Source organism: Procambarus clarkii, chromosome 71, assembly GCF_040958095.1.
Source record: "Procambarus clarkii isolate CNS0578487 chromosome 71, FALCON_Pclarkii_2.0, whole genome shotgun sequence".
NCBI classification, from domain to species: Eukaryota; Metazoa; Arthropoda; class Malacostraca; order Decapoda; family Cambaridae; genus Procambarus; species Procambarus clarkii.
In genome coordinates, this window is record NC_091220.1 from 15,948,700 (window position 1) to 15,975,397 (window position 26,698).

Genomic DNA, 26,698 nt, shown 5'->3' on the forward strand with positions numbered 1-26,698 from the left:
GTTGCCCCAGTGAATTACGGGCTCGCCATAGCCCGTGCTACATGGACATTTCGTTCCGAGTAGTTATGAGGGTGTCAGAGGTAGAGGTGTGTGTGTGTGTGTGGTGTGTGTGTGTGTGGTGTGTGTGTGGTGTGTGTGTGTGGTGTGTGTGTGTGTGGTGTGTGTGTGTGGTGTGTGTGTGTGTGGTGTGTGTGTGGTGTGTGTGTGGTGTGTGTGTGGTGTGTGTGTGGTGTGTGTGTGGTGTGTGTGTGGTGTGTGTGGTGTGTGTGTGGTGTGTGGTGTGTGGTGTGTGTGGTTGGGGTGTGTGTGTGTGTGGTTGGGGGGGGGGGGTGTGGGTGGGGGGGGGGGGTGTGGGTGGGTGGGTGGGTGGGTGTGTGTGTGTGTGTGTGTGTGTGTGTGTGTGTGTGTGTGTGTGTGTGTGTGTGTGTGTGTGGTTGGGGGGGGGGGGGGGGTGTGGGTGGGGGGGGGGGGGTGGGGGTGGGGGGGGGTGTGGGTGGGGGGGGGGTGTGGGTGGGGGGGGGGGGGGTGGGGGGGGGGGGTGTGGGTGGGGGGGGGGGGGGGTGTGGGTGGGTGAGGTGGGGTGGGTGTGTGTGTGTGTGTGTGTGTGTGTGTGTGTGTGTGTGTGTGTCGGGTGTGTGTGTGTGTGTCGGGTGTGTGTGTGTGGGGTGTGTGTGTCGGGTGTGTGTGTCGGGTGTGTGTGTCGGGTGTGTGTGGCGTGCTGCGGGATCACCGGGGGTGTGTGTGTGGCCAACACCTTGCTTGACTCAACTACAGGTGTGCCTCACAGCCGGGAAGTTGCCTGTGTTGTGCTCCGCCGTAACTGGGAATTTGCCCGACGAACGCAGGCAGCGCCGGCCACATCTTATATGCTTAAATCCTGCTTCAAGATCACAAGGTTCCTTCCTGACTGTACGGAGAGGGGGGGATGGAGAGGGCGCTACTTCTCCTTACCCCTCCACTCTCCCTCCTGCTCCCCCCCCCTCCCGGGGAGATGGAGGAAATAGAGCAGACACACACAAGCGATCATACCAGATTGAGGACATGAAACTGGAACAGAAAACTATACACGAGGTTATTTTGAGATGATTTCGGGGCTTTTTAGTGTCCCCGCGGCTCGGTCCTCGACCAGGCCTCCACCCCCAGGAAGCAGCCCGTGACAGCTGACTAACACCCAGGTACCTATTTTACTGCTAGGTAACAGGGGCATAGGGTGAATGAAACTCTGCCCATTGTTTCTCGCCGGCGCCTGGGATCGAACCCGGGACCACAGGATCACAAGTCCAGCGTGCTGTCCGCTCGGCCGACCGGCTCCTATGATATAGGAGATAGAGAACGAGATAGGCAAATCTGAAATATTTTTGTACATAGGTAAAATCAAAATAAATTCCATCGCTAATATTGGACCTATACTTGCCATTGAAGGTTCGTACAATGAGTACAACAAAGAAATGAGTAAAATCATAAAGAAACACAGTATGAGGGAGCTGGTCGGCCGAGCAGACTGCACGCTGGACTTAGTGATCCTGTGGTCCTGGGTTCGATCCCGGACGCCGGCGAGAAACAATGGGCAGTTTCTTTCACTATGTCCCTGTTACCTAGCAGTAAAATAGGTACCTGGGTGTTAGTCAGCTGTCACGGGCTGCTTCCTGGGGTGGAGGCCTGGTCGAGGACCGAGCCGCGGGGACACTAAAAAGCCCCGAAATCATCAAGATAACCTCAAGATGAAGCTGCGTTTAACACCTCAGTAAACAATGCACAAAGTTCAAGATCCCGGGAGCTTCTTTATGAACGATATTCAAACTCCAGAGAATATAACTGATATTAACACGAGCACAGCTGACTTTTGTAATATGGAGAAAAAGCTTGGATACAGGTGAGATAGCAGAAGCTATCAGGTGAGATAGCAGAATGCTAGCAGAAACATTGTAATCAGCAGATATAACCCCATTGCACAATAGAGGGATTGAAGCACCTATAACACCCAAAGGGTCAATTGGTTATGCCCCATAAGAGGGGGTAGGAGCATTGAAAATGTTGATAGTTCCCGCTCAGCGTACCTATTGCACCTCTGCATTTCAACTGGGGTATTTTGCACATCCTGCCATGCCTTCTGGTCTCGTGTGGTGTTATTTCTGAGTGCAGACACGCAACCAGTCCCTCTGATATTTTCCAAATGTAAATTATGTATATATATCCTGACTGCTCTTTCCAGAAAACTGATTTAAATTTTAAGTCTCATGGCCCGTTGCCATGACAATCTGGTTACCTATACAGGCTACTATAGAACACATTCACAAGGGCCGTGACGAGGATTCGAACCTGCGTCCGGGAGCATCCCAGACACTGCCTTAATCGACTAAGCTACGACAGGGTAAAAAGAGTTGAAACCGAAGTTCTACTGAACTTACTGGATCCTGCAGCCTATCCGAGGCACAAACCAGAGTTTTACACAACTCCCCCCTGCACTCGAGCTATATCAATAGGCCGTTCTCCCTCTTCGCCCTTACATCATTACACAGATCACACTAACGTGATGCATCAAATGAACAAATTTGTTCATTTGATGCATCACGTTAGTGTGATCTCTGTGTGTCAGGCTAGTATAGGTAACACCACCCAATAACTCAAGACCTTTTATTCAGTGGATTCGGGCAGGAACAACCGTGGACATCTTCAAGAGGAAAGTAGATTGTTTCCTTCAAGGAGTGCCGGACCAACCGGGCTGTGGTGGATATGTGGGCCTGTGGGCCGCTCCAAGCAACAACTTGGTGGACCAAACTCTCAAGTCAAGTCTGGCCTCGGGTCGGGCTTGGGGAGAAGAAGAACTCCCAGAACCCCATCAACCAGGTATCAACCAGTAAAAGAGCTTTGTACGCTCTCCAGGTCGGTAATTTGTACAGTATTGCGTGGGGCTGGCTCGTGTGCAACAATATTCCCCCCTGGAGAGCGCTAATGTCTTGGAGAGTATCACTGGTGGGTGCAGGCGATGGGTCACAATAACGTGGCTAAAGTACGTGCACCGAAACGTCGTCGTCCCTTCACCTTCTAGTGTGTGGTCTGGTCAACATCACTGGTATGTAATCGCTTGTTTGAAAGGTCCTGGTTACCCCAATCTGTCATTCTTCTTGTAATAGTGACAGCTACTTAGTTGTGATTTTTGGAAGTAAGGTCTTCCAACATGAGTACTCTCAGTTTACTTTTCATTACTTTTACATTCTTTTTTCTTCAATAGTGTGATTTGACTACGTTTCACATGTGGTTTCCGTTGTCGATAGACAACAAAATAAAATCTGGATCATCCAGTTAAAAGCACAGACCCGCAAGGACCTGTGCTTGCTCCGGTACTCTTTCTTTCTCTCTCGCATATCGAATATAGACAAAGACAAACCATGTTTGCGTATCATCCTTTGCAGGAAGCTCTAGTATTGTTATGAGTAGACAATATAGAGGTCAAGGCAAACGTCCAAACTGATGTAAATCAACTCTCTCTCAATACCTCCTGCGTAATGAGGAAGGTAATGATCAGGGGGGGGGGAAACGCCAAGCCATTTCGACTATATAGCACTGGGAAGGGGTCAGGATCAGGATTTGGGATGGGACAGGGGGACAAGTAAGTAATTATCAATAGAAGGCACCAAACCGGGAAGGCTATGTAGCACGGACAGGGGGACAGGAATGGTGCCCAACCACTTGGACGGTCGGGGATTGAACGCCGACCTGCATGAAGCAAGACCGTCACTCTACCGTCCAGCCCAAGTGGTTGGACTGCGTAATGAGGAAAAAAACATCATAGAGGAAAGCACTCACAAAAAGCTGTCAAATCCCACTATATAAGAACAAAAGGAGAACATTGGACTGGTGGTGGCGGGACAGGAAGCCCCGCGGCTGTCACTGTTCTTCAACACCCTCCCAGCAAGCATTTGAAACATTGCCCAAACAAAGGTGGATGTCTTCAAGAGGCACTTAGACAAGTTCTTACAAGAAGTACCGGACCAACCAGGCTGTGATGGATACGTGGGCCCGGCGGGCTGCTCTAAGCAACAGCCTGTTGGACAAAGTTATCACACGTCGAGTCTGGCCTCAGGCCGGGCTTGGGGGGGGGGGTCAAATAGGTCCAGCCCCAATAGGTCCAGCCTACCACCGGTGCTGCATTGTCAATAATTTCTCAAGCTACTTGGCCTGCATTTATCACAAGTAATAGGTAGCCTATTCAGTCTAAATAATGACGCCCATTGCATACAATCAAATAATTAAGCTTGATACAATCCACAAGAACAAATCTCTAATAAAGGGTATACCAGGAGTAAGTTAACTGCAGGTTTGGCAGACCCGTGTCACTGTCGCTGTTGAGCCACGAGCCAGACGAGCCCAGGCCAGCCAGACGAGCCCAGGCCGGCCAGACGGAAACTGGAGCCAGCCCACCAGGCTGCTGCAAGGGGGCCCTCCACCAGGCTGCTGCAAGGGGGCCCTCCGCCACCCTACTACGCTGTCACAAGGGGCCCTCCCCCAGGCTGCTGCAAGGGGGCCCTCCACCACCCTACTACGCTGTCACAAGGGGCCCTCCACCAGGCTGCTGCAAGGGGGCCCTCCGCCACCCTACTACGCTGTCACAAGGGGCCCTCCACCAGGCTGATGCAAGGGGGCCCTCCACCAGGCTGCTGCAAGGGGGCCCTCCACCAGGCTGCTGCAAGGGAGCCCTCCACCACCCTACTACGCTGTCACAAGGGGCCCTCCACCAGGCTGCTGCAAGGGGCCCTCCACCACCCTACTACACTGTCACAAGGGGCCCTCCACCAGGCTGCTGCAAGGGGACCCTCCGCCACCCTACTACACTGTCACAAGGGGACCCTCCACCACCCTACTACGCTGTCACAAGGGGCCCTCCACCAGGCTGCTGCAAGGGGACCCTCCGCCACCCTACTACACTGTCACAAGGGGGCCTCCACCACCCTACTACACTGTCACAAGGGGCCCTCAGCCTAACCAACCTTGCCCGCAGACAAATGTCCTCGACTACTTCCTGCTCTGCCCCCAGTGCAGTGCGCACATCCCAGCCTTCAGGTACTGTTGTACGCACTTGAGGCAGAGAGTGAGAGCTGTGAAATATTAATGTATTTGGGTGGCACCTTAAAAGAACATACGAACAAAGGTCACTGCAGACGGCCTATTGGCCCATACGAGGCAGCACCTATTTATAACTATCTAATCCCACTCATATAAATGTCCAACCCACGATTGAAACAATCCAGGGACCCCACCTCCGCCACAGTAATTGGTTCCACAACAACCCCTGTTACCGAACCAGTATTTACCCAAGTCTTTCCTAAATCTAAACTTATCCAATTTATACCCAAGACTTCAGCACAACTTGTAAACATAAGGGAACATAACCAGACGACCTATCAAGGTTTTCAAAGGAGTACTTGATAAACGTCTTTAAGGATACCTGTTCAACCAGGCGTCATACGTCTGGCTGTGAACAGCTGTGTTGAACAGTTTGGCTGACCAGACCACCAATCAGGAGGCTCGGTCAGAGACCGGCCCGCCAAGATGTTGAACCTTAACACCAACGCAAGGTTGTTAAGGCGGCGTGACGGAAGTATGTGACATAACCCCAGTTACAGCCCCGCTCCTGTGCCAGGCACGTCCACTACGGGCTCACCATAGCCGGTGCTACCCGCAACACCAACATCTGATATAAAGCGTGTTAAGAACAGGCTGGCCAACACTGGGATCAACAATATAAAGCGAGGTTAAGATTAATCTCTCAACATTAATACCGTATTAACGTGTGAGTCAGACTAAACGTCGCCTGCTAGTCAAAATCAAGAACAGTTACAATGTAATATCTCATTTCTTCCAGGAGCTTCACACATGGAGTATGGAGGCTACCTTGGTTACCTTGAGGTGCTTCCAGGGCTTAGCGTCCCCGCGGCCCGGTCGTCGACCAGACCTCCTGGTTGCTGGACTGAGCAACCAGGCTGTTGGACGCGGCTGCTCGCAGCCTGACGTATGAGTCACAGCCTGGTTGATCAGGTATCCTGACCTGTATGGCTGACTCCATACACAGTTTCAAAAGTAGATATGATTCCTGCGCATCAGTTGATTGACAGTTAAGAGGCGGGACGAAAGAGCCAGAACTCAACCCCCGCAAGCACAACTAGGAGGGTACAACTAGGCGAGTACACATCCAAGTACTGGGCATTACGGCTGACATAACGTCACTTGCTTTATCATCATCACTATCAGCAGCAGATTATCTAGGCCAACCTGTCACTACTCTTATTCGCTGCTGTGCAACAATCAAGTCACCGGCTACCTACCTTGAGGCTACCTTGAGGTGCTTCCGGGGCTTAGTGTCCCCGCGGCCCGGTCGTCGACCAGGCCTCCTGGTTGCTGGACTGATCAACCAGGCTGTTAGACGCGGCTGCTCGCAGCCTGACGTATGAGTCAGCCTGGTTGATCAGTACCGTCCCCAAGTACTGAAACCGTTCCCTCTGAAGCTGCCAGCTTGCCTGCACTCAACGGCCAACACTGCCACTATCACGTGTTCAGGATATGGACACAACACACTAATCCGTCAATACACGACTACTGTTGTTGTTGTTGTTTTAGATTTAGCTACTCAGAACGAAATGTCCATGTAGCACGGGCTATGGTGAGCCCGTAATTGAATGCTGTTATTCGCGATAACCTTGTTACTCTGATATTTGGGTCAAAGTTTTAAATGGAGGTGGGGTTTCCTCCTTTTTCCCGGTTTCTTTTTCCTTTCTGGTTTTAATCGTGTTAATACACGACTGCCATTCGTCAGCTATACAGGAAACGAGGATAACCAGGTGAAGGAGGAGAGAGGGGGGGGGGCGGTGCTGGGCAGGAAAGACAGTGGGGACCCTCCAAGGTTATCAGCTGCGGGGAGTCATAAAGACGAGGCGCGTCACTTGTGTCTACTTGAGGTTATCTTGAGATGATTTCGGGGCTTTAGTGTCCCCGCGGCCCGGTCCTCGACCAGGCCTCCACCCCCAGGAAGCAGCCCGTGACCGCTGACTAACACCCAGGTACCTATTTACTGCTAGGTAACAGGGGCATAGGGTGAAAGAAACTCTGCCCATTGTTTCTCGCCGGCGCCTGGGATCGAACCCAGGACCACAGGATCACAAGTCCAGCGTGCTGTCCGCTCGGCCGACCGGCTCCCCTCCTCTACTTGTTCCAGTGGCTGACGCTCCTAATATTCTACCCAAGACTGACGGAACAGATTGATTGATTGATGAAGATTAAGCCACCCAAGAGGTGGCACGGGCATGAATAGCCCGTAAGTGGTGGCCCTTTTGAGCCATTACCAGTATCAAAAGATGATACTGGAGATCTGTGGAGGTGCAACTGCACCCTGCGTGACGGGAGACTGACGGAACAAAGCCCAACCTCATTTATCATGCACCCCATCCCGTGGACGGTGGTGGGAAGGCTTACAGAGGCACATACAGAACGTGTTCAAGACAAAATGTGAAAGATATGTTCCAGCAATAAGTGCTGGACCAACTGGGTTGTGGTGGATATGTAGGCCTCTCCGACCAACAGCCTGCTGGACCAAGTTATCGCACGTCAAGCCTGCTCACAGGCCGGACTCGGGGAGTAGAACTACTCCCTATCGTGTACCAGGCAGGCTCGGGTCACCTACATTACTTGGTAGTCTCATACACCCTTGAAGGCAATTATTGTATGCACAAACCTTAATATTCGCAGCGATAGCAATGTTCTAAACTTTTAAGGTCACCAGACAACAACCCCCACACCACCAAGGTCACCAGACAACAACCCCCACACCACCAAGGTCACCAGACAACAACCCCCACACCACCAAGGTCACCAGACAACAACCCCCACACCACCAAGGTCACCAGACAACAACCCCCACACCACCAAGGTCACCGGACAACCAATCCCACACCACCAAGGTCACCAGACAACAACCCCCACACCACCAAGGTCACCAGACAACCAGCCCCACACCACCAAGGTCACCAGACAACAACCCCCACACCACCAAGGTCACCAGACAACCAGCCCCACACCACCAAGGTCACCAGACAACAACCCCCACACCACCAAGGTCACCAGACAACAACCCCCACACCACCAAGGTCACCAGACAACCAGCCCCACACCACCAAGGTCACCAGACAACAACCCCCACACCACCAAGGTCACCAGACAACAACCCCCACACCACCAAGGTCACCAGACAACCAGCCCCACACCACCAAGGTCACCAGACAACAGCCCCACACCACCAAGGTCACCAGACAACCAGCCCCACACCACCAAGGTCACCAGACAATAACCCCCACACCACCAAGGTCACCAGACAACCAGCCCCACACCACCAAGGTCACCAGACAACAACCCCCACACCACCAAGGTCACCAGACAACAGCCCCACACCACCAAGGTCACCAGACAACAACCCCCACACCACCAAGGTCACCAGACAACAGCCCCACACCACCAAGGTCACCAGACAACAACCCCCACACCACCAAGGTCACCAGACAACAACCCCCACACCACCAAGGTCACCAGACAACAGCCCCCACACCACCAAGGTCACCAGACAACAACCCCCACACCACCAAGGTCACCAGACAACAACCCCCACACCACCAAGGTCACCAGACAACAACCCCCACACCACCAAGGTCACCAGACAACAACCCCCACACCACCAAGGTCACCAGACAACAACCCCCACACCACCAAGGTCACCAGACAACAGCCCCACACCACCAAGGTCACCAGACAACAGCCCCCACACCACCAAGGTCACCAGACAACAACCCCCACACCACCAAGGTCACCAGACAACAACCCCCACACCACCAAGGTCACCAGACAACAACCCCCACACCACCAAGGTCACCAGACAACAACCCCCACACCACCAAGGTCACCAGACAACAACCCCCACACCACCAAGGTCACCGGACAACCAATCCCACACCACCAAGGTCACCAGACAACAACCCCCACACCACCAAGGTCACCAGACAACCAGCCCCACACCACCAAGGTCACCAGACAACAACCCCCACACCACCAAGGTCACCAGACAACAACCCCCACACCACCAAGGTCACCAGACAACAACCCCCACACCACCAAGGTCACCAGACAACAACCCCCACACCACCAAGGTCACCAGACAACAACCCCCACACCACCAAGGTCACCAGACAACAACCCCCACACCACCAAGGTCACCAGACAACAACCCCCACACCACCAAGGTCACCAGACAACCAGCCCCACACCACCAAGGTCACCAGACAACAACCCCCACACCACCAAGGTCACTAGGCTTGTGTGATTTATCTACTTATGACAACAGCATTTTGTTTCAGTACTTTGCATATCTCCCAAATTAGTTTTCCCTAAACCTTAGCTATATGTAGAGCGTAACACAGGGATGAAGAGGGTGTTCCGTCAGATACCACATGCAAAGTGAAGGGAAGAGTGCACCTGCTAAGTTGCAGCACACTAGAGGTATTGAACGGGGGGGCTAGAGCTTACGTCACTCTGTTGCTCATCCTTGACGTCCTGCGGTCATGACAGCCTTGTACTTCAAGCCCTCTAAAGCCGGGACCTTATCCCATCCATTCGTCAGGAGACATCTCCCGTCACGCAGGGGTGCAGTCGCACCTCCACAGATCTCCAGTATCAGCTCTTGATACTGGTAATGGCTCAAAAGGGCCACCACTTACGGGCTATTCATGCCCCTGCCACCTTTTGGCTGGCTTAATCTTCATCAATCAATCAACCAATCCATCCATTCTAGAAGCACACATTTCTTCCCAGGCACGAACTCCATAGGACCGACACCCTTATATAAACCGACACTGGTTTAAAAATGTTAACTTAAGGGTTATTCATGCCCGTGCCACCTCTTGGGTGGCTTAATCTTTATCAATAAAAAGTTAATATTTCGTGGAAAATATTTTTGTTCTATTTGTCTGGATATCTGGAGCTAACCTGAAGAGGGTTATTGAGTTCTTCTACTCCGCGACCCCGGCCTGAGGCCAGGCTCCACTTGGGAGAAACCTGCTGAAACTTTTTCCTTCTTCTTGTTGAATTTAAATTAAACAATGTTAAATAGCCCAGTTGTCGCCCCTTGACAGTGCTTCTTGTCCTCTCGAGCGTTCACATCATCGTTAAACTGATGTATTAAATTGCCCGAACCTAACCGAACCGAGCACTCTCATATAGAAAACGGGACATAACGTCAATTTTCGTTGCCGCTGTGATTTTCAGCACATCAGGTGTTGAACGTGGGAGTCAAAAATATTATACGTCAAAATATGATGTACTAATCTAGAGGACGGGTTGTACGGTGACGTTAGCCTAGTGTTTCCAGTAGCTAATTTCCAAGCGAGCCGGTCGGCCGAGCGGACAGCACACTGGACTTATGATCCTGTGGTCCCGGGTTCGATCCCAGGCGCCGGCGAGAAACAATAGGCAGAGTTTCTTTCACCCTATGCCCCTGTTACCTAGCAGTAAAATAGGTACCTGGGTGTTAGTCAGCTGTCACGGGCTGCTTCCTGGCGGGTGGAGGCCTGGTCGAGGACCGGGCCGCAGGGACACTAAAAGCCCCGAAATCATCTCGAGAAATCATCTCAAGCAGCCTAGCCATTGACCGTTTCATCAGTGAGTGACGAAACAACTATCAGTCTATTACTATTTGAGGGGATAACAGGCACAACTAGACGAGTCTAGGTCGTCACCGAACCACTGTCTCCAGATTCGAGAAATGTTGAATCAACATCAGTTGAGAGTTGTGTAAACCGGTTTTCATTCACAAGGAAAATAAATCTAAACAGGAGCTGCATTGACTTTGGGTAAATATAAATAGGCCCTGCATTGACTTTGGGTAAATATAAATGGGCCCTGCATTGACTTTGGGTAAATATAAATAGGCCCTGCATTGACTTTGGGTAAATATAAATGGGCCCTGCATTGACTTTGGGTAAATATAAATGGGCCCTGCATTGACTTTGGGTAAATATAAATGGGCCCTGCATTGACTTTGGGTAAATATAAATGGGCCCTGCATTGACTTTGGGTAAATATAAATGGGCCCTGCATTGACTTTGGGTAAATATAAATAGGCCCTGCATTGACTTTGGGTAAATATAAATAGGCCCTGCATTGACTTTGGGTAAATATAAATGGGCCCTGCATTGACTTTGGGTAAATATAAATGGGCCCTGCATTGACTTTGGGTAAATATAAATGGGCCCTGCATTGAGTTTGGGTAAATATAAATGGGCCCTGCATTGACTTTGGGTAAATATAAATAGGCCCTGCATTGACTTTGGGTAAATATAAATGGGCCCTGCATTGACTTTGGGTAAATATAAATAGGCCCTGCATTGAGTTTGGGTAAATATAAATAGGCCCTGCATTGACTTTGGGTAAATATAAATAGGCCCTGCATTGACTTTGGGTAAATATAAATAGGCCCTGCATTGACTTTGGGTAAATATAAATAGGCCCTGCATTGAGTTTGGGTAAATATAAATAGGCCCTGCATTGACTTTGGGTAAATATAAATAGGCCCTGCATTGACTTTGGGTAAATATAAATAGGCCCTGCATTGACTTTGGGTAAATATAAATGGGCCCTGCATTGACTTTGGGTAAATATAAATAGGCCCTGCATTGAGTTTGGGTAAATATAAATAGGCCCTGCATTGACTTTGGGTAAATAGAAGATGCTACGTATGGGCCAAAAGGCCTTAAGCAGTTTCTTTAATTCTCATGGTCTTATCTTGCTCCTTCCTGTCGGGTCTTAATTCGGTTTAACACTACAGTTGCCATACAATAGAATGAACATAAATTCACTACAATCACTTCAGAAAAGGATGACAACGTTAATCCCAGGAACTGGAAAAAGTTTCCGGATGATGACATTAAAGAGAGCTTAATCTACATTCTCTAGAATGGCCAAAAGGTAGGAGAGACATGACTGAAGTGCTCAGATCGATAAAAAGTCCAACAATGGAGATATTCATGTGTTAAATGTATCAATACATAGTAAAACATTAAGACGAAACAATGGCTATGTATGAATTTGGGTGCATGTAAGTGGTGGCCCATATAAATAAGAGTTGCCTCGTATGGGCCGTTAATAGACCTATGCAGTTACCGTATTCTAATTTACATTTTCTAAATTTATAAACAAATTAGGCTATTAAAAAATTGGCATTGCATCCCAACTTCTGCTTGTTATTTCTGATTTCAAAAGTAACTTTTTATCCATATACTAGGATCAGGGTAACCTATTTATTTAGACGAGGCTGAATTCTTTCTTCAGACATCGACTATGCTTAAATTGAAATGGTGCGACTTGTCCATCGAATTTTCCTCAAACACGAATACCTTAGCTCTACTGCAACCGGAAACAAAGTCATTTATTTTGTTAGGGCATTCCTGGATTGGCGGCGCAGCGTGTAACTGTCAGGTTTAAAAATTTTATTCCTCTCGTTAAAATGGCACTGTACATGATCATTCAAATAGCTTTGGCTAACGTTTAATACTCTATTCATTGTTATTAAATGCTATTTACTAAACGCTATTCATTTTTAATAAAATGAATAGCCATTCGACCTCACGAAGTCATGTACGGATGACTTCTGTAAATGACAATTAATTTATCTTGAGGTTATCTTGAGATGATTTCGGGGCTTTAGTGTCCCCGCGGCCCGGTCCTCGACCAGGCCTCCACCCCCAGGAAGCAGCCCGTGACAGCTGACTAACACCCAGGTACCTATTTTACTGCTAGGTAACAAGGGCATAGGGTGAAAGAAACTCTGCCCATTGTTTCTCGCCGGCGCCTGGGATCGAACCCGGGACCACAGGATCACAAGTCCAGCGTGCTGTCCGCTCGGCCGACCGGCTCCCCGACATACTGTGATTATTAAGATACTTTTCCTAAGAATTATGAGACTTGCTTATGTAAAATATTAAGCTAGGCCTACAATAGCTTACCTTCATGGCTTATGCTTGTAATTTCCATTGATTTCTTATCTTTTAAACAAATAACTTGGTAAATAGTTTCCAAAATACGGTACTCACATTAGGCTAAACTACTAATTTTATATTGTTTATTATTTTATATTTTATAGTTTATTGTGCACCCCATACTCATCTACTCATCGTCTATCCCGTGATTATCATAGCTACTCATCCTATCAACTAAAAAAAAAAAAAAAAAACTCGAATTATCGAACCCGGAAATTTGTTAATGACCGTTCTTTGGAAAGCGAAGTAACATACTTAAGGCCTATAAAATTTTAATGGCTTAATATTATTTCCCGTTAAATTAAACGAGCAGTGCTATAATAGTGTGTTATAATAGCTATAAGTTATAATAGCTATAGTATTATAATAGTGTTTTATAATAGCTATAATAGTTATAATAGCTATAGTATTATAATAGTGTTTTATAATAGCTATAATAGTGTGTTATAATAGCTATAATAGTGTTATAATAGCTATAGTATTATAATAGTGTGTTACAATAGCTATAATAGTGTTATAATAGCTATAGTATTATAATAGTGTTATAATAGCTATAATAGTGTGTTATAATAGTGTTATAATAGCTATAATAGTGTGTTATAATAGCTATGTGATAATTTCAGGAAGGCTAGGCTATGTACGAGCTTTATTTATTCAGAATTTACCAACCCCCACCAAACTTATTCTCTAGCCTAGAAGACCAGGAATTGGCCGACTCTCTTGTCTCTTGGCGCTACGCCAGCTCTTAATAAACCAAATATTTAATTTACTTTACAAGACAACTAAATATATAAATGTTCAAGTACAAAATGACAGCCCAAATTTAGCGAGTTGTACAAATGGCATAGAGATATTACACAAGTCAAAGGTATTGGATCTAAAGAGGGTCTGCCACAAATAGACCAGTAAGAACAAGTAACAACTGAAGTGTTACTGGTGTTCTGACGCTTTAAGAAGATCGAGCACCCACAATAAATCTTTACAGACAATGCCACTAAGATTTTGGTCTTCCATTGGCCTACACGTGAATATTACAGTATATTAAAGGTGACGGGCAAAAAAAAAAAAAAGAAAAAACAAATACAGTATTCACTTATTCACACCTCTATTTGTTCAAGGTTCTGCAAATACCACAAGTATAGAGGAAGCAAGAGAAAGCTTTTATTTAAGGTCTTGTACAGATCTTAAATAAAACGGGATAAAGGCTTTATTGACAACGTTTCGCTCAGATAAAAACTTTCACCACAGAACAGTTATCTAATAAATTCTTTCGGGAACTGTTTGAACTATGAACACCATACACAGCCTTTGGTTTGTTTTCCAATTTACAATTGGAAAACCCATACTGTTGCCTTTGTTAAATATATGCTTTCCATAGCTGGGGACATGAAGCATCCCTGACCGTCCAAATGGGTTGTGCACCATTCCTTTCCCCCGTCCCATCCCAAATCCTTATCCAGACCCCTTCCAGGCGTTATATAGTCGTAGTGGCTTAACGCTTTTTCCCTGATAATTCCCTCCCTGGTACATGCTTACTGCTAGGTGAACAGAGATATCTAGTGAAAGGGAACTTGGCTAACCGGTTGTCCTGGCCGATAATCGAACGCGGGATCCTTGATTGTGAGCCGAGGACCACTGCACTATAGAACAGTGCAGTGGTCCTCGGCTATTAAATACGTCTAACCACATTATTATTAACCAACATTTATTGATTGAAGAAATTTACAACATAAACCAGTGTACTGATGTCAAAGCTGTTTATTACAACCATAAACCAGTGTATTCATGTCGAAGCTGTTTTTTACAATAAACCAGTGTATTGATGTTGAAGCTGTTTTTTTTACTAAACCAGTGTATTGACGTCGAAGCTGTTTTTTACAACAATAAACCAGTGTATTGATGTCGACACTCGTATGTTGGGTGGGTTTACCCAGGTACACTCGTATGTTGGGTGGGTTTACCCAGGTACACTCGTATGTTGGGTGGGTTTACCCAGGTACACTCGTATGTTGGGTGGGTTTACCCAGGTACACCAGTATACTGGGATGGTTCACACATCTCTATGCTGTTACTAAAGCAGCGGGGAGCTTCCGGTTACCAACAGACACATAACTTGGTCAGCGTTTAACACAATATAACTACATTTCTCAGATGCTGCATAAATATAAATAATAATTATATATATCTAACATTGTAAATATGATGTAAACTAACTTCCATATTAACACTTGCTGAGTACGGGGCTACCGATACTAGTGTTTATCAATCTAACTCAATCTAACTACACAACAGGTTTGAGATGGCCCAGTCAAGTGAGGTGACTGACAGACAGGTTGGTAAACACAATAATAATAACCACTGGACTTTAAGCCACTTGTGCTTACTAATCATCAAAAGTCAATTGAATTGCACAATTGCAATCAATCAAATGAATTAAAGAACAATGTTTCACCCGCTATCATAGTGTGTTTGTGTTAGGACAGACGAGATTTATTTGGAGAAAACCAATGAGTCATGTTTAAGTGCATAATGCACTTGATACAATAGCACCCTAGCGTCAAGATGGGGTCTATCTATCAAGATGTGTTCAAGATGGGGTCTATCTAGCGTCAAGATGGTGGTCTATCTATCAAGACGGGGGTCTATATCAAGACGGGGGGTCTATATCAAGACGGGGGGTCTATATCAAGACGGGGGGTCTATATCAAGACGGGGAGTCTATATCAAGACGGGGAGTCTATATCAAGACGGGGAGTCTATATCAAGACGGGGGTCTATATCAAGACGGGGGTCTATATCAAGACGGGGGTCTATATCAAGACGGGGGTCTATATCAAGACGGGGGTCTATATCAAGACGGGGGTCTATATCAAGACGGGGGTCTATATCAAGACGGGGGTCTATATCAAGACGGGGGTCTATATCAAGACGGGGGTCTATATCAAGACGGGGGTCTATATCAAGACGGGGGTCTATATCAAGACGGGGGTCTATATCAAGACGGGGGTCTATATCAAGACGGGGGTCTATATCAAGACGGGGGTCTATATCAAGACGGGGGTCTATATCAAGATGGGGGTCTATATCAAGATGGGGGTCTATATCAAGATGGGGTCTATCTATCAAGATGGGGTCTATCAAGATGGGGGTGTATCAAGATGGGGTCTATCTATCAAGATGGGGGTGTATCAAGATGGGGTCTATCTATCAAGATGGGGGGTGTATCAAGATGGGGGGTGTATCAAGATGGGGGGTGTATCAAGATGGGGGTCTATATCAAGATGGGGGTCTATATCAAGATGGGGGTCTATATCAAGATGGGGGTCTATATCAAGATGGGGGTCTATATCAAGATGGGGGTCTATATCAAGATGGGGGTCTATATCAAGATGGGGGTCTATATCAAGATGGGGATCTATATCAAGATGGGGATCTATATCAAGATGGGGTCTATATCAAGATGGGGTCTATATCAAGATGGGGTCTATATCAAGATGGGGTCTATATCAAGATGGGGTCTATATCAAGATGGGGTCTATATCAAGATGGGGTCTATATCAAGATGGGGTCTATATCAAGATGGGGTCTATATCAAGATGGGGTCTATATCAAGATGGGGTCTATATCAAGATGGGGTCTATATCAAGATGGGGTCTATATCAAGATGGGGTCTATATCAAGATGGGGTCTATATCAAGATGGGGTGAAGATGGGGTCTATCTTATCATGATGGGGGTGAAGATGGGGTCTATCTAGCGTCAAGATGGGGTCTATCTATCAAGATAAGGTCATACCAAGATGGGGAAGGATGGGGTGTTTAGGCCTACCTTGAAATATCCTCCTTGATATAGTGTGTCTGGGGGCCCGAAGATGGCCACCTCCCACTCGAAGAGGTTGTCCTCGTTGAGGAGCTTGACGCAGAAGCCCTCGACGGGCTCATCCTGGAGGCCTCGGTACTCCAGAGACAAGGCTCGCACGGCGCTGCTCGACGGCTGCATAGCCATCCTTTTTTGTCCCTCTATAGGCCTACGTCCAACCTTCACTACGGTAGCGACCGTGCCAAGAGCCTCCCTGAAGTCCCTCTCACTCCCCTAGTTAACGTGGTACTGATTTATATCGATCAACTCAAGACCAATTTACAGAACTTTAAATCTAGGCCGAGACGGTGGAGGAGTTCAATGGGTAGTTAACTGGGGATAGTGCAGCCACCAGTCGCACTCTTGTATCAGTCCTTGGCCTTCCTGACGAAGGGGAGGTGTTGGTGCAGCAGGTGTTGTAGGGTGCAGCAAGAGGCTAGAGGACACAGGCCGGACTCTCCAGCTGCCTCTCCTCTGCACAACGAATATGGCGGACTGCGACTCCGGTCTAAACCTGCACTTCTCTTCACTCTCCTGCACAGCTGCTACAAGATCTCTGTATGCGCATGATAGTCGGCCGGATTTGGTGGTCGTTTCTCGTAAAAAAATCTCGATTTGGGTGCTAGGTAAGGGTAAATCAGCTGTAAATTTCACTACACGGCCAACCGTACAACACAGCGACTGATCGAGTACTGAAAACTTATCGGATTTGTTGTTCAAGGCTGCCTGGCCAGTCTAGGAAAACGTGTCATACACAGATAGACCAAAAATATATTAACATTTATGTTTTATTCGACATACTTTACAACATTATATATAATTATACGAAATATCTATACATTTAATGTCTTTATGTGTTAGAAAACAACAGTAAGCGGAAACTCTGGTAGGAAGCATCATCTCAGCTGTGAGGGCGCACATCTGTCTGACGTATGACGATTTGCATACGAGGTTACTGGAATTTAATAATACATACATACATGTCTTTTAATAGGCACATCTATTTTTTATTAAATATATATAAACTATGCGCAGAGATGAATGGTCTAGCAGGCTATTTTTGTCAAATTTATATTTGTTTCACAATTATCAGCTTAATTTAATAAATAATTCATTGTGTCGGGGGGACAGGCAGGCAGTGTATATATATATACATGTTAGGCCAATAGGCTTATATCAATGTTCCCACCACCAGGGTAGAACTACTGACCCTGCCCAGAATGCTACCCCACAAAAAACTGGCCATATCCTGGATACAGCACCACCAAGGATGACATAAGTACATAGGTGTGTTGTGTGGTCAGAGGCTTACAAGTTCAAGTATGTTTATTGAGACAAGAAAATACATCTCAAAGGGATAGAGTAGGTACACGATATACACCTACACCTACCCCACTAGGTGAGTACAATATAATGTTATCATTCAGAACCTTGTAGACCTCATATGTCAGACCAATACTGGAGTATGCAGCTCTAGCCTGGAGTCCATATCTAGATAAACACAAGACAAAGTTGGAGAAGATTCAGAGGTATGCCACCAGACTAGTTCAAGAGCTGATAGGTATGAGTTACGAGGAAAGGCTACGGGAATTAAGCCTCACGTCCCTGGAAGACAGAAGAGTTATGGGAGATATGATCACCCGTACAAAATTCTCAGGGGAATTGACAGGGTGGACAAAGACAAACTTTATAGCATGGGCGGAACATGAACAAGGGAAGACAAGTGGAAACTTGGTACTCAAATGAGCCACAAAGACATTAGAAAGAATTTTTCAGTGTCAGAGGTCAAAGTAGTTAACAGATGGAATGTATTAGGCAGTGATGTGATGGAGGCTGACTCCAGTCAGTTTCAAATGTAGATATGATAAGAGCCCAATAGGCTCAGGAATCCTATAGGACACACACACACACTAGGGTATGAGAGAGAGAGAGACAGACAGAGAGACAGAGAGAGAATATCAATTTTAAATGATACTTAACCCTTTACAAGGATATATCCAGTCGACCTGAGGCACTGGTTCGTCCTCCAGAATCTAGACAATTCCCCCGTCCCCCTCACAGTTCTCACCCCTGTGTCTGTTTCAGTCTGAACTTGACCTTGTATACAACTGCAAGGGACACGTGAGATCCTTGGCATCCTTTGATGTAGAAGTAGTAATCCTGTGACATACAGAGTAAGTGGTGTATAAGTACAATTAAGTACCGAAAGAAGGCACCGAGCCGGGGAGACTATATAGCATCATCAGTGTTGCAGGATACTCAAAAAACGCTAAATATCACCGAGGATGCCAATACCACAACAAATAAAGAATATAAGGCGAGCGATATCAAGAAGTATCTGATCCACCAGGGTTTTATCCAGGGACAAATGATCAGTTGGGACATAAGGGAAGCAAGACATACGAAGGTCCTGTAAATCGGAACATTCTTCAAGGAGGTCCACGACCGTAAGAGGGACAATGCATTTCGGACAGTAAGTAGCAGAGCGGCGCTCTACTTCAAGTTCAAGTATGTTTATTGAGACAAGAAAGAAATACATCTCAAAGGAGATAAGAGTAGCCTAGGCTATTTCTACCACTAGATGCCCGTGACTATGGCCAATTGGAAACCTAATCAGAACCTTTTCCCACCGTCTATAACGTTGCAAAATGTTATCTATCTAACAGGATAGATAACCTATCCTCTTGGAAGGAGGAAGGCCAAGAGGATAGGTTATCTAGGTGTGGTGTTTGTTACCAGTACAGCCACACGACCCACCGCTCGCAGACGGAGGAATGTATGGTGTGTTAACATTGAGGTTAGGAGTCCTCTTTTGTGGACATACGCGCTGTGGCATATATAGGGACAGTGTCATATAGGGACAATATATGGACAATGTCATATAGGGACAGTGTCATATATGAACAGTGTCATATAGGGACAGTGGCATATAGGAGTGTCATATAGGGACAGTGGCATATAGGAACAGTGTTATATAGGGATAATGTCATATAGGGACAGTGTCATATATGAAGTGTCATAGGGACAGTGGCATGTAGGAGTGTCATATAGGGACAGTGTCATATATGAAGTGTCATAGGGACAGTGGCATGTAGGAGTGTCATATATGGACAGTGGTATATAGGGAGAATGTCATATAAGGACAGTGGTATATAGGGACAATGTCATATAGGGACAGTGGTATATAGGGACAGTCATGTAGGGACACTATAGACACAGTGGCATATAGGGGCAGTGCCATATAGGAAGAGTGGTGCATAGGGAAATGTAACCATTTCTATAGGTCGTTATGAATAAAGTCTCTATCTTCTTACCCCTGAAGCCAAAATTACCTTTGTGTATCACTGCCTCACTGAGTACTTGTGGAATAAATAATTTTAGTGGAGAATTAGACTGCAATACTGTGTTAAGAGTTGTCTTTATTCCTACATGAGTGTAACTATAGGTAATTCACTTAATTGTTATTTGCAAGTACTGTACACTTTTGCAATAGATAGATTATACACTAAAGTTATGGCAGAAAATATGCAAAATATCACGATTTCTTTTTAAGTTAATTTTGTCTTCTTTATAATGAGATCATATATGATTTTTTTTCAAAGTTTTCCTGTGTAAACAAAGCTTTATTTATAGTCATTAGGAATGAAACTATTAATGTACAGCAGAATCATCATAAGATAACACATATACAGTTACAATGACCTTTTCATCATTGTACAAAACTGCAGTATTCAAATACTGTACAGTAATTCATGAATATAGCTACATATAGGTCAAGTTAATAATAATATTCAATGGTAGACGCTACAGCTTCTGTTTTATATACAGTACTGCAAAAGGATCAGATCTATAACATAATTTACCTGTCTAACACTGTTGACCTGACAACACTGTCAACCCAACCCAACAATAGTGTCAACCTGACAATGATGTCAACAACAGTGTCAACGTTGCCACACTGGCAAACCAGCAAGACTGTCAAAGAAAGGAAAGCCAATCATGCTACCGCTGCACTCACGATTATGACTTGACTTTTCTTTATGATAATTTGCCTTCATAAGCCAAGGAGTATAAAGGCAGTAGCCTACTAGCAGACAAGACATGAAGCACTTTATAATATACATTAATGTATTATTCATCTATACTGGTATACAAAATAATAATGAAATCTATTTGAGATTAGTTGCCTAACAAAATTTAATAATAATAATAATAAAAAAAAAAGCTTAATGCCTTAATATAAGGTCAAGAATATAATACCTTCCAGAAATGCTCTACAAGGGATACGGGTATAATTACAGCACAACACTATAGTTCATAACCTTGTCATATAGGGACAAGGGAGAGGGATATCCAATATCGACACTGGATATCTCAACATATCCTGTCTTCCACAACTATCGATATGGTCATACCTGTACATCTAAAGAAACCTCGTTGCACATTAGTATTAGGTACAGTATAGTACAGTTATACAAAATGTTTTATGTTTTGTAAGCAACTATACACACCAGTTTACAGTAACGGACAAACAAGAGAAGGGCATAATGACCGATTTAAGGTTCTCATGCCTCTTACGATTTACTACACAAAGAACAGCATAGATCAGCATCCACACATGTGATATTAACATGTAAGAAGTGCATAACCTTCAAACACAGTATACTATGTGATACAAGAGTTGAAGGTGGTAAATGGTAAAATATATTCAGGCAGTTTGTAGACCGTATGGTCTAAATACACGTTAGTCTATGGAATCGGTACTGTAATCACATACAAATTAGTGTATACTTTCCTTCTTTCTTTGAAGGACCTGCTCTTTGGCTATACTCATCCTGCCGAACCAGCTGCTGCTGCTTGCTACAACGTTTTCATATTCACATCTGCTTTTCAATGAACACATTTTCCATTCTGTGACCTTCCTTTTGGTGCAACCCTCTTTACCATTTCTTTATTCTCACTGGGGCATTCTTGAATTTTTTTCCATTTGTCCTTATTTCTCAGTGCAAGCAGTGATGTCTCCTTAACTTGTGCGATAGTACAATCAGAATGTAAAACTCTTTCCTGAATGTTCTCAAGTGCCTCTTCAGAAATTTCCTAATTTTTGGAATTTTAAAATATCTAAACAAGATCTGGCATGATGATACATTCAAGTAATGAATGTTCCCAGATGTCACAAAACATCAAATATATTAAAATTTTGCAGTACAGTACTGTACTTGTCGATCTGAGGAAGAAAAAATGCAGTAATTATAGTTATAAGGTTATACAGTACTGTACATGAATAGGCAGTACTCTAAGGTTGGCATTGGTTGTCCACTGAAAGTACAATTGTAGGAGAAGTAAAGAGCTGACCTTCCCCTCATTAATGAGTTTGTATTGTCACATTCACACTACAGTGCTTTGGTAATCTGCTACATTTTTTCCACCTCTATACTGTCTCATCACCGAATATGGTTGAATCAGTAAGAAATATATACAGTAATAACATTAGGAAAAATAAATAAATAAATAAAAAGCAAAATTAGTTACAATTTCATTTTTTTTTTGTCTATTATAAACACATGTGCCAGACATCTAAACTACTCTGTATTATCAGAAATTAATATTATGGTAAAATATATACCAGCTTACTTTCAATAAGATTAACTAACCATGGTTTTAATATATGCAATTAATTCTATACACTATGGCAGCGGTTACTATGTCTCACGAGTCAAGTGTGGTAAAACCTATTCGTGTACTGTATTTTCGTACATAAACAAAATGATGTAAATGGATACCCGTCTCATAATACAACGAGGAGACAAATCCTCAATCTCTCGGTCCTGGTAGGTGATCCTTAAAAGTAACATTATCCATCTTTCACTTTATTCTTTAATACACACACAGAACAAGTTCTTAGGCTTTAAAGAACTTAAAGCTTACAGCACCTTTGTGTTAAATCAATTAAATTTTGTGACTCAAAGGTTCCCACCCCAATCCTGTCCTCTTAATTACAAACATCAAAAAAACAAGGAACAAGAAAGACTACAACCAGCTGGCTAAACCAAAAACTATATAAATGTTAGACTGCATATTAAAAAAACAAAAAACATACAGGGTCATTACATGTTTTTTTTTAGATACTCTGTATGTACAAAACACACCTGTACATAGCTGCGATTGGACACACTTGTATTGCTGTGTTATGTATGAGTTATAGAAGCCACTGACATAACAGGACAAAGCTGGGAGGTCTTTAGAGTATCATGGCTTCACATAACATATTTATGGCACAAAAATAGGTAACAAAAATGAATGAAGATTACAGTGGTGTAATTACAGCAGTTGCACATAACACAAGCAACAGTCACAAGCACAAACACAAGTTACCAAAGTAGTAATCCTAGATCTAAATATTCTACTCCATCCATATCTCATATTTTGAAAATGCAAAATTCTAAAGAATTTTTACGATTTTTTTTTTTGTAAATTTAAATTCAAATTTAAAATTGAAAGAATTTTTACTAAAATACGAGGGTAAACTAAAGTAAGTTTGATATATGGCACAGTAGACCAATATACATAAAGAGATTTAATGGATCATTTCTTATTTAAATGCTTGTGTTCTTGATGTTCTCGATACAAATGATGCGCAAATAAAAAAATCACAAACTACATCAAATTTACAAATGACACAAAGATCTATGGTAAAGTGGAAGCAAAAATAATATTGAGGCCTTGCAAAATGATCTAGATGAACTCCACAAATGGTCAGAATACTGACAAGTACTTTATAAAAATGAAAAATGCAAGACCTTACACATAAGGTATAACAATGCACATAACTGCCATATCAACAACAAGACCATGTAGCAGTGTGATGAAGAAGGGAATGATGATCCACCAGTCATTGAAAGTTGCACAAGTGGGAGCTGCAGTAAAAATGTCAACCATACCTTATAATAATCAAACAAATCTTTGACTTCAAGAAAAAACCAGCGTTGAATGTAATGAAACGCCATTTTCTGGGTGAGCCCTGGAGACTCCTAGGAGGTATCAGACTGATATATACTATACTGTATTAGTCTGCGGCATCAGTCAATGCAGTTCTGCCTACCGGGGACCATAAGCCAGAACCTGGCCCCTTCAGAGAGGCAAAGGGAGCAATGGCCTATGGAAACCCCCCATGTGTTTGGGTTCATTCCATGTCTGCCATCGACCAGAGGTTAGGCACCCAGAAAGGTAGGCTTAACAAAACAAACCCCAACTGGTAAGAAACTGCAACCGAAGACCGAACAGACACACAGAACTCCCCCAAAAACATAAGAAAACAAGCAAATGTTTTTCGCCGCCGTGCCACTTGTCCGTGCAACCCTCCCCTCCCCTCCCCGGAATGGGTAGGGCTCACCCCCCCTTAGTTTGGGGGGTCAAACAAATTTCAAAACGAAACCAGAGGGTGGGAGGGTGCCAGGAAGCCTCCGGGGCTCGCCCAGAAAATGGGGAGCCCCGTCGGCTCCCTGGAGCCAAAAACAAGTTAAAGAGGGACTTACCTGGGAGGTGGCTGCCATGTGCACATCAACTCGAAGTCGAGACAACTGTCTGCAACTTGTGATACAAAGCCACACATGAACGACCGGGACCAGGAACAATTACGAAATAAAGGGTGTGACCAGGACCTTGTTCAAACTCCAAAACCCCTGTGCCGAATGCCAGCCCAAGACATGTTACCAAACACGGCAGCTAAAGCAGCATAGTTATGAACGTCATGGGTAGGAGGGTATACTGCAGACTGGCTAGGCTTAATAACCCTGCAGATGACTTGAGAAACCTGAGCCCTGGAACAGGGAATGAGGAAAATCGGGTCAACCCAAAGCGAGTCCACAGCCACAGAGGCAGAGGCGCTCAGGTAATGATGGAGAGCTGCAACCCGGCCTGACCGACCAAGCTTCAATGACCCAAGGGCCCCCTGCGGAAGCCCACCGTTTCGTTCTTTGCCAGAAAAAACCTTGGCTATAATTTGCTGGTTCCTGGTACCAGCAAACGATACCATTTCCTACCCAAGGCCAAAGGCACGTAAACCCCAGCTAGCCCCAAGGGCGGGGCAAGAGCCGAGCGCCAAAGACCCACCTACAGAAGCAGTTCACGAAAGTTCTATGTACGGGAACCCTAGAACCCAAGGGTAGTACTTACAGGGCTCCCAGGGAAGAGAACCCTGAGTGCATGCAGCCTCAGTACTATTCAAAGTACACCTGGCCACCATGCCTCACACACAGCAGAAACACATCACATAGGCACACATCTGCACAGAAATTTTGAGGCCAGAGGCAATGTCTGCTCCATACCACATCAGCCAACGAACTGGATGGCTTGGGTAGCTGGCATGGGGGTCCAGGGCACCTCCTCCTGGGGAGGGGGGAGCTGCACTGAGAGGCGGCGCAATGGTGACGTGTGACATTTGCTTGTTTCCTTAAGTTGTAGGGTGAGTTCTGCCTCTTTGTTCGGTTTTCGGTCGCAATTTCCTACCTAGTGGGGTTTGTTTTGTTATGCCTACCTTTCTGGGTGCCAACCCCGGTCGATGGCAGACATGGAATGCTCCTACCCACATGGGGGCTTCTATAGGCCATTGCTCCCTTTGCCTCTCTGAGGGGGCCTGGTTCTGGCTCATGGTCCTCGATAGGCTGAACTCCAATTGACTGATGCACCAGACTAATATAACACATATCAGTCTGATAGCTCCAGGGTGCAGCAGGGACTCCCCTCAGAAAAAAATAGGTGTCATGTTACTTCTGATAAAAAAGTGCATTGGACATGTAATTACCTAAGTGTAGTTACAGGATGAGAGCTACAGTCATGGCATCCTGTCTTCCCAGCACACTGTCATATAAAGCTTTGAAATTACTGACGGTTTTGGCCTCCACCACCTTCTCATGTAACTTGTTCCAACCGTCTACCACTCTATTTGTGAAAGTGAATTTTCTTGTATTTCTTTGGCAGCTTTGTTTAGTTAGTTTAAATATATGACCTCTTGTTCATGAAGTTCCAGGTCTCAGGAATTCTTCCCTATCAATTTTATCGAATCCTGTTACTATTTTGTACATAGTGATCATATCGCCTCTTTTTCTTCTATCTTCGAGTTTTGGCATATTTAATGCCTCTAACCTCTCCTCATAACTCTTGTCCTTCAGTTCTGGGAGCCATTTAGTTGCAGCCAGAACTGACATCATGCAGTGATATGATGAACGCGCAGACGTCATGCAGAACACAGCACGTTAATTCATATTTTTACCTATACTGTATGGACACCATGTAGCACATATTACTCCTGATAAGAGAGATTATAGTACATATATGTATGTACTATACATGTATACACTTTATATACAATTCTAAGTGTTACATTTACATATACACATATACATACTGTACATTGTAATATAATGAAATACAGTAATTTAAACTTACTACTGTATGTGAACACGTTGTAAAAGTGAAATATGAAGAGATGAGAAGATATGATGCATGTAATATATGACTAAATAAATAGCAGCAACATAATAATTTTTATAATGGGCACCATTAAAGTGCTCTTGGGGTTCCAATACATTACTATACAGTATACAGTGTCACTTCAATGGTCTCCATGTTATCGTGTTTAATCAAAGGTACCATAATTGTTATATAAAAGTAATACATGTACTGTATTATAAATGGCACTGTCATATTACTTTACTGTATGTACATGCTTGTATTTCCCAGTATTCAATTAATAAAAATACCATGATAATA

General features: G+C 44.9%; 1 protein-coding gene across 1 annotated transcript in view; it reads right to left on the minus strand.

The window, feature by feature from the left end:
* The window catches only part of LOC123745589 (ubiquitin-conjugating enzyme E2 R2), a 72,370-nt gene extending 54,732 nt beyond the window's left edge, over positions 1-17,638 (minus strand). The window contains exon 1 of the mRNA XM_045726280.2: positions 16,898-17,638. Coding sequence (XP_045582236.1) covers positions 16,898-17,074 — 177 coding nt within the window. The 5' untranslated portion in view covers positions 17,075-17,638. The remainder of the gene's footprint in view (positions 1-16,897) is intronic.
* Between the last annotated feature and the right edge of the window lie 9,060 nt (positions 17,639-26,698).